Source organism: Elaeis guineensis, chromosome 7 (genome assembly GCF_000442705.2).
Source record: "Elaeis guineensis isolate ETL-2024a chromosome 7, EG11, whole genome shotgun sequence".
Classification (NCBI taxonomy): Eukaryota; Viridiplantae; Streptophyta; class Magnoliopsida; order Arecales; family Arecaceae; genus Elaeis; species Elaeis guineensis.
The window spans coordinates 87,323,726-87,336,903 of record NC_025999.2 but is presented as its reverse complement, the minus strand read 5'-3'; the positions used below and the strand labels follow the sequence as shown (position 1 = coordinate 87,336,903).

At 36.3% G+C, this 13,178-nt stretch overlaps 1 protein-coding gene across 2 annotated transcripts; it reads right to left on the bottom strand.

The window, feature by feature from the left end:
* Nucleotides 1-7,861: 7,861 nt before the first annotated feature.
* Nucleotides 7,862-11,312, bottom strand: LOC105037034 (beta-1,3-galactosyltransferase 7-like). 2 transcript variants are annotated; one of them, XM_010912739.3, is made up of 11 exons: nt 11,101-11,312; nt 10,664-10,760; nt 10,509-10,567; nt 10,206-10,408; nt 9,665-9,728; nt 9,127-9,199; nt 8,913-9,033; nt 8,735-8,822; nt 8,504-8,629; nt 8,316-8,425; nt 7,862-8,222 (listed from the first exon to the last, which is right to left on the bottom strand). In XM_010912739.3, exons 1-11 carry the CDS (start codon nt 11,205-11,207, stop codon nt 8,074-8,076), a joined length of 1,197 nt encoding a protein of 398 aa, XP_010911041.1. In that variant the 5' UTR covers nt 11,208-11,312; the 3' UTR covers nt 7,862-8,073. The 2 variants fall into 2 exon arrangements, with proteins under 2 accessions (XP_010911041.1, XP_073117498.1); XM_073261397.1 differs by having other exon boundaries at nt 8,735-9,033.
* Nucleotides 11,313-13,178: the final 1,866 nt, after the last annotated feature.

Sequence of the window (13,178 nt, the reverse complement as noted above, 5' to 3'; positions counted from 1 at the left end):
CATTTTAACCTTGATTTGAGTCCTCTCTCTCTCTCTCTCTTTCTTCTTTCTTTCTATATATATATATATATATATATATATATATATATGCTATAGTAGTTTAGACGTGGAATGCTGGTGACTAGATTTTTTTTAATATATAGATACATCTATCTATGTGTGGATGGATGGATGTGTATATGTATTTGTGAAGTAGGGAAAAAACTTCGCAATAGTGATACCACATCGAATTTATCATAATCCAATAAGAACGCTTGTATTTCATCAATTATCATATATTTCACCGATTCTCTTGATGATACTCCATACTGTCCTACCGATTTTTGAATTTTGATTGGATTATTGTAAATTTGACATGATATCACCGTTGCAACGAAAATCTTCTCTTGAAGTAGGATGTGAGAAAGTTAGCTGAAATAAAAAACTAATTCAAAGAAGTGATCGTAGGCTATTTTTTTTAGCCCTTGAAAGGTCGGTCTTTCTCGGATTGTTTTTGTCCGAATTGTAAATCATACGTATCTTTGTAACATATTCTCTTCTCTTCTATAATTCTTTCTTCTCCAATTTAACGAAGTTTGATGATCTTTGACCTCTATTTTCTCTTTCAAAAAAAAAAAAAAAAGATGGTGTGTTTTAGCATTTTGTTTTAATTTTCATGAAATATGTGGAATGAAATTTTATATATGGAAAGTAATCATACGTAAATGTGATGCATATAGCATTTTAGTGCCATTTAAAAAAAAGCACAAAAAAAAAAAAAAATAAAGTCAAAAGGAAAAGCAAATCACATCAAACAATCACATGAGTCCAAGAAATGGAGGGACGTGCAAGCCTTCCCTTTACATTGTACCGTGTTTTGATGAGGTTGCTTGTGGTCGTGTGGGCCGTGATAGCTTAGTGGATACTTGTTTGATTGGTTTGCTCATCATTGGATTGCTTTACCATGCAATAATGCAAGAGCTATCGAAAAAATTATGAGATTTTGGAGAGTGCGTTGGCGAGGCTTTTAAAGGCGGATTCCACGTTCCCACCGAGGAGAGTGAAGTCCATGTTCCCACCGAGGATTGGTGGCCAATAAAGCATTAAGCTTTTCTCTCTTTCTTTATTATTTGAAAAAAAAGAAGTTTGCTAAGTCATATACATATATACATAAGGTAAGGTAAGCCACTAGTGTAAAACTCAGTATTCTCCTCGCGTCAGTTTCATGAAAGCAGTTAGCTTGCCATTTTTCTCTCTCAGGTAAGGCACAAATGTTACATTCTTTTTGAGAGAATAAGTTGGGCATGCGTTCGGACAAACTTCATCAATAACATTCAGTTGCTAGGTAAAAAATATTGCTAAGAAATTATATATATGGTATGTATCATATAGCCATCAAGCCATCAGTCACAGCCGCTAGTCATTTACGGACCCTATTCATCGGCTGCTCATCTCGGTGCATTATGCTACAAGAACAAGCAGCTATAATTCATGGTATGCATGGTCACATAGTGTATGGCGTGTAAATAAAATATAATTTCTCCATAGGCAAGTCCTAGTTCAATGCACTATTTTTTTTTTTTTTTTTTTTTGATGTCTGTTAAATTTTCAGAAGAAAATAATGGTAAAAATGATGCTTAAGCGTTTTGCATCACGTTATTGTGATCAAGTTCAATGGTAAACTAACCAAATTAATAACCGGCGGCATTTCCTCCCCACCCTTTCTGGTGCAGTATGTTTCCGAGCATGCATTTGATCTGAATTCTTCCTTTACTGGGAGTTGATTGCTCTCAACAGATAGCCATTTATAGTTTCAGACAATTGCTTAAATTTCTTATGTGGGTGAGTCCAACATTTTACATGGTCATGTATCCAATAAGATATTTTATGGATGGCATTCTATCTTTCCTGACAGCAACTGCCTAAATACCTCTTGTTAAGTATATTTTAGAAAAAAAAATCATTTCAAAAATCCTCAAAGATACTCTGAGTAGGCCACATGTAGGCTTGCATCCATATTTAACAAGTTCGACTAACAGTACTGTAAACCATGCATGAGGTGTCTTACCAAACAAAAAAAAAAAACATGCACGAGGTGTGCTTTAAAGTGAGATTATGATTTTTATATCCTTTTTTCCCTCTGATGTCACCACTTTCTTTGCAACGGGGAGCAGGCTTGCATAATCTCTGCATCAAAGTGGATTTGATGCCTTAAGATTGAACTCTTTCTTTTGGTGGACTGGTGGGGTTGTGTGTGGGAGGGTTCATCTCTATCTGATCATTTACTTTAGCAGTCCACATTGCTGATTCTGGCTTGAATTAAAGTCTCCAATCACTCACCTTGGGTACGTGCCATTCCCATGCATGTTGTTTATTCAAATATTGAAAACTATTTGATTGATGACTATAATCACATCAATTGTGAATATGATTTGAAATAGATTTCATATATATATATATATATATATATATATATATATATATATATATATATATATATATATATATATATATATATATTTCATATTCTAATTAATTTTATGTGTTTTTATTATCACTACGATGATACTTATTTTTCTTGGTCACTTAATTGGGACTTTATATCGAATTATGCATTTATTAAGAAAAGAGTATTTCCATTGGATGGAAATGTTAAGGCATGGTCTCGCGAACCATGCTTCTAACTAACTATACGAGGGTTTGCAATATTTGTAGCATGTCCTTTGATATTTGTATTTTTGGCATATGGCCTCTTTGTGACTCACTATGGGATAAAATTATAAATTAATGTATCTTTGCCTGATAAAAATGTTCATCTATAACACTCAAGCCTATGGTGGAAATTAGATTAGTGTTGCTCGGCAAACTAAGCTCACGTTCTAAATCATAGAAGCAGGATCATAGAGTTGTTCATGAGGGGTCATGTTACGCCAGATAAAAGCTATGTATGACAATCTCCTGATCATCGGCATGCATCTATGGTGCGCATAGTGCAAGGTTTACTGGTGAGTGGTGACATTGCACAAGAGATCTCCTAGAGTTGAGAAAAAACTTTCTTGACGAATGAACAATGAGTTGAGAAATTTTTTTTTTGATGAATGAACAATATTTTGGATGGCATAACGGAGAAAAATAGTGGCATGTTGATTGAATAGGCAGGCACAAATTATGGGACTGTGGCGCTTGTGTGCCCAAAAATAAAAATAGTTGCATAACATTTGGGACAAAATAGTATGGATAATATCCATTCGGATCTATTTTCATATCCGAATCAATTCAGATATAAATAAAATTTGAAGATCCATTAATATCTATATCCGTATCTATATTCGTCAAAAAAAATGGATATAGATATGGATAGACAATTATCCGATCCGTATCCGAACATTCGAACTTATCTGTAATCTTATATAATTTTATATATACTAATTAATTTTTTAAAAAAATATACAGCCATATAAATATTCTATTAACTTGATTTATTATCTATGTAGTAGTATCTTTGATTCTTTAATTATCAAACTTATATTATAATTATATCTATGCTTTCTATATCCAAATTATATTCGTATCTATTTAAAATAAATATGAATATAAATTTTTTCATCTGAATAATATTCATATCCGTATTCATATTCATCAGATAAAATAAATATGGACTTGCATACGATCCGATTTCAACCTTAAGATACAACCAAAAGCACGGGAGTATTTCTTTGGCCTACAGACTTCAGACCCTGTGCTATTAGATCTATAGGTTCTCTAGGGCTGTCCCATCGGTAACCTTGGATTTGGATCAAATCCCTGTCTATAAATGCACCCTCTCATGTATTATTGAATGCAACGTCACTATCGAATGTTTTGGTCTTGAACGCTCATAATTTCTTCCATGGAAACTGCAGGCTAGAAATAAAACCATGGAACCAAGGATGCAAGGAATTCTTTTGTTTCTAGATAAGGAGATCCGCTCCTACTTTAACTACTCAGTTTTAAATACTTTAATTGCATCATCCAAGACTCCCAGCCTCTGGCTGCAAAGCAGAGAAATGTTATCACCAGGACAACCCTAATTCTCATACAAGGGACTTTCAAACAGCTTAGAAAAAAAGGCCTTTTGGATAAAAAAGATTCAACTTTTTTAATTTTAGTAGGCAAAACTATTCACGTATTTGCTGAATCTTTATTGATTACTCTACATAAATTTAAGGTCAACTGATTGGAAGAAAAAATCATAAGTCGTAGGTAGCTGAGCTAATAAATAGAAATAATTGAAAAATATTCTCAGATAGGCTAGTGGAAAACAATTGGACTGAGTGGCTCACTCCAAATGCATTACATTTATGTCAAGACAAAATATTGAAGTAACTAATAATTATTTAAATATTTATTATATATTTAAGTAATTTTACTTACAGAATATGCTAGTAATAATTGGTGACACTAGATAGACCGATGTTATATTCATTACATATCCTTCTGAAATAGGATTAGAATCTTGCTTGGATTGTGACCCCCACTATAGAGAGAGATTTCAGGTGGGGAAGCAAGATATCACAAGGGTTGTCCTTGTTTCTATGGCATTGCTTAAATTTATAAGTGATTGTCTTACTCACTTCCTATGGTTGACTAAATGCAACCACCCAATATGGATGAGGAAGTCAAAGTCTCTCTGCATGCCACTCATCATGCACAAAAAGAGGGCCCTACTTAAACTTTCTAACATGCTGAAACATGGGTTGAGATTCCACCTTGACCTTAGGGAAAGCTACTAGCCCATAATTTCCAGTCCGTTGGTCTTAGACTGTTAGGCAACCCATTTGACTTCTATGTTTCACCATTGATCTTCTACGGAGTGTGCATGACTGCAGCACACTCCATGAAATTGGTAAAATCATCATATTTACAAACAACACACTCAGGACAATGGTTTTTCTAAGAGGAGACATGTACTTGTATCAACTTTGGGGGATGCCCATGCACTATGAGCATATTTAATGGTACAAATTTAACTGCAGTTGCATGCTGAATTATATTTGTTATGATCATTATATTGATGTCATGTAAGGGTCTTAATAATTGCATTTTAACATCATTGCAAATTTGGTACAAATTGGCAATAGTTAGATATAGAATATCCATAATATTGTCATTTGCTGTTACAAGATGTTCTACGTTCTTGTGATGGGTGATGCATCTGTAATTTAGTTATGTTTTGGATTTAAATTGATCATAATAGCTGAATAATTTTAGTTTGAGGGAAAGTACAACAATTGGTAGTTATTGGATGTCAGAAATAATAAATAGTTCATGTTGCCCTTTGATATTTGCTGAGATTTTTTAGGCCCCATAATTGGAGTTGTATGTCAGGTGTCATGATTCACATATGGGAGCCCTCATTTTAGATTTTTGAAGGTAAAACGTAGGGAAACAATAATGCCCTGAAAGTTGTTCAAAAAATTGAATGCAGATGCTCACACCAAAAATAATTGAATATAATGATGGTGTAAAAGGAGAAAAAAAGAAAGCAAAAAAAAAAAAAAGGAGGGGGAGGGAGGAGTAGGGGGGCGACAAAAGGAAAAGATAAGGAGAAGGATTGTCAAAGTGGAATATAGATTTGGGGGAGGGTTTTTGTCCCTTGATAGCTCGATTTTAGTTGTCTTTTTTTTTTTTCCCCTCTTGTTTCTTTTTTCTTTTTGAGGAAATATATTTATGGCCTATATTGGGTTGGATTTTCTATTGGATTCATGGAGTGGACAATCTATTTAGGTAGATCCCATATCAACCCAATATCTCATCATCCCAAATTCTTTGGGAGGGCAAAAAAAACCCTCCACGAGTCCTTTTTTTTTTTTTTTTGCCCTTTTCTACGTACCAACAAATCTCCAGATGGGATATAACCCAAAACTAGGATGGACCTTTAGAAGAATACAGGCTCGGCAGGCCATAAGACCCGATTCTTGTAGGAAATCCAGCCCAATTCCCTATGTGCCCTTAATAACTTGTAACTGTTGAAGAAATAAGAAAAACACTCATTAGAATTCAAAGCTAATTAAGGCAATTCCATCACTATTATCAAACTTGTGTTTTCAAGCAGGCATTCTACTTGGAAATTTTCCTTCAGAAGTATATGACGTGCAGAAAAAGATGTAATCACAGGCATTGGGGATCAGTGAATTAGACTTGGTCGGAAATGATATCATGGCTGGGTGAAATGAAAGGCAAGTGGACAATAGAGAATAAAAAGCATGAACGTAGGGCTTAATTTAATCAATCATATAAAGTGGAATTTTTTGTCCACCACCTCCGGTGGAAAAAAACTAAAGTGGGATGCACCACTTCACCGAATTAAGCCATATAGTGCAATTAATGATAGAAGTTTCAACGGTTTTCAATACTATAAGAATTTAATCCAGTTCATTTTTTTTTTTTTGACGATAATATCATTTTTTTTCAAAATATCATCTTTTACTTTATTTTGTTATACTTGACCATGATGTCATAGATAATAACATGATATCATAATAATCAACAAAATATTATAGAAAATAACAAGACGTTAATTATAATAATGATATGGCATCATATGCATAATTATCAGAAAGTAATATTATCGATACAGACATATCATAGCATATGACATCCAATTGATTTTTAAAATATCCTATTGATTATTATCGCTTCCTGTTATTCTCTATGATAGAATTTATATCCTATGAATAATTATTGAAAAATAATATTACGGACATAAGACGTCATACCAAGCATACGACATCTCATTACTTTTTGTGACATTTCATTGATGACTTCCTATTATTTTCTATAATATTCTGTTGGTTATTATAACATCTTGCTATTTTCTATGATATCCTATTGATTATTATGATGCCACGTTATTATCTATCATATCTTGATCAAGCACGAGCAAAATAAAATAAAAGATGACATCTTGAAAGAAAAAACTATTTTGTTGAAAAAATTTTAAAAAATAAAAAAATTGGGACTGCATTAAACCTCCATAGTGTTGGACATGCAGCCCCATTATAAATTGCGCTACAGTGAAGCAATGTACTCCACCTCAGTTTTTTTTCACCAAAGATGGTGGACGAAGAATTTTTGCATTGCACAAAATATTCTAAAGGGCTCTCCCTGAAGGGCCTCGATGTGTAAAGATATGCGATGCCGTAGGATCACATATGATGCAGGAGGTGCAACTAGAACTTCATCAAGACCTACAACTTATTTGGAGGCTGTCTTCAACTCATTTACCACTTGGTCTTGGACTTGAGCATTTCCTGGTGCAGCATCTCACTCGCTGATCCATAATATAATCAGAAACAGAATGCTTTGTTCTACAGCCACAGATCAGCAGTACATTCAATACAACCAAAGTGAAACTATAGAAGTTGGAAGTTTTTAAAAAATGCACTGCATGACAGAATGCATGATAATAATAAGCACCTACAGGCCAAGCCTAGGCTCTAGATGTGAGCATGAATTTTCAACACAAAGTCGATATAAACATAATCCATCACCTGTTTTCCAGCTCTTGCTACTTATTCTTTTCCATGCCAAAGGGCAGCTAGTTTACACCAGAAGTACTCTCAACATAAACCCCAGAAGGGCCACTGTGATGTCGCAGTCTATAATATGTGTCAACATGGCCAGTAATGTCGCCATGACTAGAAACAAGATGTAAACTGTACAACTTAATAGAGAAATCCGTGTTTGCATTGTTGTTAATTACCGGTATCCAAAAAAATAGTGTGAATCTTGTTGGGGGCTCTAGTACAATGTATATATATATATATATATATATATATATATATATATTTTTTTTTTTTTTTTTTTTTTTTTTTAAATCTCAATTCCAAGCTTTGAACTTCCCAATTTTTCTTTTATCAAGATTTTTAGTAACAACCTAGTGTACAGTAAAGGATTCAATTACAATGTATCTCAATTATAATTTTGCTAAAGGTAAGGTACATTGATCTGGTCTAGTGGTGGAATGATGACCTTTTTCTTCTCTTCTCTTTTTGAGGAAAAAAGAGAGATGACCGGATAGAATCTGATATTCATTAACTAGGAGAAAATCTATCACAAGAGAGCACGCCAAAGGCCATCATCTCCCTCACTGCATTTTTTATGAACTTCCATCATCCTCTCATCCGATTCGCAGATCCCGCTGCAACTCCAATCGAAGGATGCAATGCAGACATTCCCTGCCTGGGCCTTCCACTCACAGTCTGCAGAAAAAGAAAAGATAAACAATGAAGTACTGCATTATTTGAGAAGAGAATCATCAGAAAAATTAACAACCAGAAGCATTGATACTGCACCTGGTGGAGTTCCACAGCACATGTTACGCTCATCTATGTGCTCCACTTCAAGGCCAATAAGCCAAGCGCCAAGTGATACATCTTCATTAGCATATTTGTGCAGTATAGGCCTGCACCATGATCAACTTATCAGAATGCTATCATCATTTCCTGCATACTAAAATCTCTCTCTTTTGTCCTATTCTTACTGGTTGATGGAAATGTATGTGGCTAGATCTTTCGAGACGGCATAGATCTGCCCAGTTGCATGACGGAAGTATTTGTTTCCGTCCTCTCCAAATTTCCAGTATTCAGGTTCATGATACTTCACATCCCTGAAACACATATGAACAATTCAGACATAAAAATTGTTTTTTTTTTTTTTTTTTCTTTGTTTGTTTAAAGATAACCTTTTCGGTAAACAATAATTAGATGCTTACTTCTGAGAAAGAACTGGGCCGGACTTCATACACCCAATGTAGGTCCTGGGCTTTGATCTGTAACGGGCGAGTGTCCCAGCAAGCATACCTGCAATATGGATGAAATACTTCAGCATCTTCATCAACCATGAGTGCAACAAGAGAAAAAGTCTCCAATAATAGAAGCCCAAAGACAAACCTAGATTAACATGGACATCATCATCCACCTTGACATAAAAGTCAGCATCCCATTTGGCAACTGCAGTAGCGAAATATATTTTTGTTTTTGCAGATAGTTTGTGATAACCTTCAACATGATCCTGTAACAATGAAACACAGTCAGTTTGCATGTAAACTATGTTTCATTAAGTCTGGGATTCTTACTATCAGAATACTCGCAGAATATGCCTTACCAGCCTTAGAAAATCGTTATGCTGAGCCTCTTCTGCATCAATAGCTTGATCAAGAATGCTATCGGATGTCGCACTGCATAGAAATAACTGTGGTTAGTGTTGAATTTTCCAGCAGTACATGCACTGCCTCTATTTATTATTGTAACAGCTTATAACTAACAGCTAGAAAGTTTTCACAAGGATTATTGAAGATAAAGCAACATTATACCATGAAGGCATTGAAAAGAAAATAGTTAGGTAGAAAATAAACCCATTTCTAAATGAAAATCCATCTCTATCTAATTCATAAATTATCTTCTGTGTCATCAACACATCCGAATTTCATTTACCCATTCGCTATTTTAACTATCTTCCTTCCTAGCATGAATGCAAGCTGCCTAAAATTTGTTGACTTTGAAATTATAATTCCATCCCAAAGCATGGGTTTCTGAACAAATAATTAAATTCATCCACTAAAAATCAAAGATTCAGAAGTTTTTGTTTTGCTTTTTTTTTTTTTTTTTTTTGACTCAGAAACTAGCCTGAATTTATAAATTACCTGTGACCAATCATGAATCGGATGACAAGTCCTTTCTCACGTTCTAGTTTTTGGAGCTTTTCACCTGGGAAAGGCATACAATGTAAGGTCTATAAAAATAAATATAAAAACAGTAAAAGAGGTAAAGCTAACTAAAATGGTTGAAAGTTCTTAAAAGTTAAAACAATTTCAAGAATTTTGAGACTTTATTATACATATGAATGATCGAATGTTTACTTTGATTATTACTGCAACAGCCAAATATAAATTGCAGCATATTCATGCGCTTGCCATATGAGAATCACATTCAGTACTAAAACATCCATATACATACAAAAAATCCTTGTTCTTTCGCTCACTGAGACCAGGCAGTCCAAAATGAGCATATTCTCCATGAACTATTATATCTCGTTAGATTTAACATTTTGGATGTTTATGGATCCAAAAAATTCATGCGGATCACACAAGAAAGACAGCAAAACAAGCATAATTCTAACTGGAAAACGATGTGATCATTGAAAAGGATAATTTCCTATTTGTGAGGGTGGGGGGTGGAACAAACCTTGAGGCATCCAGGTGGCTCTGACCGAGTCCCGCCTCTTCCTGCTGCTAAATGCAGTGTTTATCCCGATCACGACGAAAGCCTTCTTCTTCTGCTGGTTGGATGAAGGCATTGACTGGAAACCATCCGATCCCATCAACTCTTTAGAGCTCCGTGTGGCTGTGAGCTCCATCTGGAGTGTAGCTATTGTTTTGTCCAGAGACCTGAACAACGATCAGATGACTGTGAGTTAATCTCTACTCGGTTCAAACAAGGGAGAAAGAATTACAGCAAAGCTACATTATTCAAGATTCTTATACGCACTGTATAGCTTCATGGGCCTTGGTCACGTCTCCCATTGTATCGTTATCCGGGACAGGCTTCTAATGTCCATAATAATTTACAATTAGAGAAGAATTCACCTTGGGGGGAACAGAATCTGCCACAATATTTACTTGGCTGTGAGAATCAAAGCTGACCTTTTTGGTGGTGCAGTCACCCGAGATGACCTCAAGCTCTTGCTCCTGCCACGGCCCCGAGATAACATGGCCATTTGAGTCTGCGGCGGTCCAGAACCTTCCACATCAAACCACCAACCATCAGACCAATCAACCGGCCAAAAAGATAGAAAGAACAAAAAAAAAAAAAAACTAATTTTCGGAAGAAAAATGAATCAAATGGACAAAGAAAGAGCATCTAATAATAGAAATAGCTCAAGAACTGAAGGAAAAATATACCGGTTTTAAACAAATGAAGGCAATCACTTCAAGGAACAGGGGAAAAAAGATTTTTTTAAAAAAAATAAAGACAAAAGGGATTTTGTCACGAATGGAGATCCTGATTCTGTTCGGTAAGTAACGGGGAAAGGACATTCGAGTTGAGAACGGGACCAGTCTGAAAACGAGAAAGAAGCCACCTGTCCGAGAACAGCACTCCAATGCCGAAGCCGACGACGAAGGCAACAACGATCAATCTCGCCGAGACTCTGCTCTCGCCGCAGCCACCGCCGCTTCGGACCTTCATTGGCTCCTCCCTATCTCCACTTCACTTCTTCTCCTCTTCCCTTCTCCGTTTCTTCCCCTCCTTCTACGGCACCTCTCTTGGGTCCCAGATCGAGCCAGAGAGGAGGAGGGAAAGCGAGGAGGAGGAGGACAAAATACCCGCAATGGAGCACCAGGATACGGCGAGTAATGCAGAAATGTAACGCCGTGAATTTAAAGCTAGCGAAACGAACCATGCAAGGTGACCTTCTAGAAAAAGAGTTAAGCCAAAATTAAGGCCTGCATCATGGAAACCATTATAACAACAGATAAGCCCACTTAGGAGATGCGATGGCATGACTTGTGACGGACGCTGCTCCTGCCGTTACCTCACTCTCGATGCTCGATGGACCATCTGCCGTCGTGTCGAAGAAGATCCTCTCTGCCCTCCTTGGTCGGCTTAATTACATCTTGATGAAGTTAGGTGTCTCTGGTGGATTTCCCCGCCATGTTACAAACCGGTCTGATAAAAGCCAGGGACCTTCCAGAATATTACCTCTCGCTTTTCTCGTTTTCTCCGATCTAATTAGATTTGGATGAAGTTAGGTCTCTCCCGCGCGTCTGCCGCGGTTCACGAACCGGCGTGGTAAAGGCCGAGACCTTCCGCGAACGTGTGGTTTGTAAACGGTGGGGGAATTTCGCTGGGGCAGTGGAGCGACGGTCCTTGGATTTTGGACAGATTACGGTGTCCAAGGCCGGTTAACTTTGTTGGTAGGTTGGAACTGAATTCAATTTGCCGTGGCAGCTTGGATAATTGAGAAGTCCTGTGCTTCGACAGGACCGCCTGAAACGTTTCTGCCTATTTCTCACATTGTATTTTGTGTACACCTTCTAGATAACATACAAGGTGACCTTCTAGAAAAGGGTACTTAAGCCAAAATTAAGGCCTGCATCATGGAAACCATTATACAACAAATAAGCCAACTTAAAAGATGCGATGGTATGACCTGCAATGAGAACAACTCATCCAAGGCCTAAAATAAAACCAAGATCCTCTTCCATATCTTGCAATAGAGATCTATTTATCTCCTTTGTTGCAGCTTTGGTTGAGATCTATGGCAAAATAGTAGCAAAGACCCTTTCAAGCCAAAGTTGATGCGCATGAAATTGAAAAGGTGCACATGTCGCCTCTGCCCAAGCAACTACTAGTTCTACAAAAGAAACAGGGGAAGAAGATAGAATAGTTTTTAATAACAAATCTGACTACCATCCAACACTGTCACACTGCACCATCCGAGTTGATTTTAAGGATTCCAAAGGAAAGAGACATCCATTGAGCTAGCTTCATCAGTTGAGGGCCAAAAGGCCTACTAGGGCCACCCAAGTTTCTTGCTAAAATCTCGGCAGAAGTCCGATGACAGTTGGAATTATTGTTCGATAAATAGAATTAAGCCAACCTTATCAATCTCACAACGAATTAATACGATCATGGTGTCCTCGAAACGAAGAGGAATATGCATATCAACTCTCTACCATGCTAGATTGGTATGGATGCACCCATGCAATTTTGAAAAGGGCGCTAGCTCATGCTAATATTAGTGTTGAGTCATCTATGCATGGCATAAGCCATACACTCCACCCACATATGGCAACCCTGCATCAAATTCTTATCATGTTTATATATTATATGAAGAAATTCATGATTCACGTTATATAGAGGCATGCTTGCATTTATGCCCGGTATTTATGTTTAAGATATGTATTGCTTAGGACCTTACCATCCTAACATAGCTAGTAAGATACGCAATAATTATATTGCTCTTTCCAATGAATACTATTAATAAAAATAATAGTAGTAACAACAATAATTTATTGAACGATAAATACTTTTATTGTTAGAAGCATGCATCATCCTCCTTCCAAGCCACCTTACTACATAATTATGACGGCATGAAGGTGAAGATTGTGCATACAAGTTTTGCCCCTAATTATGTAAAATGCATAATCTATAGGT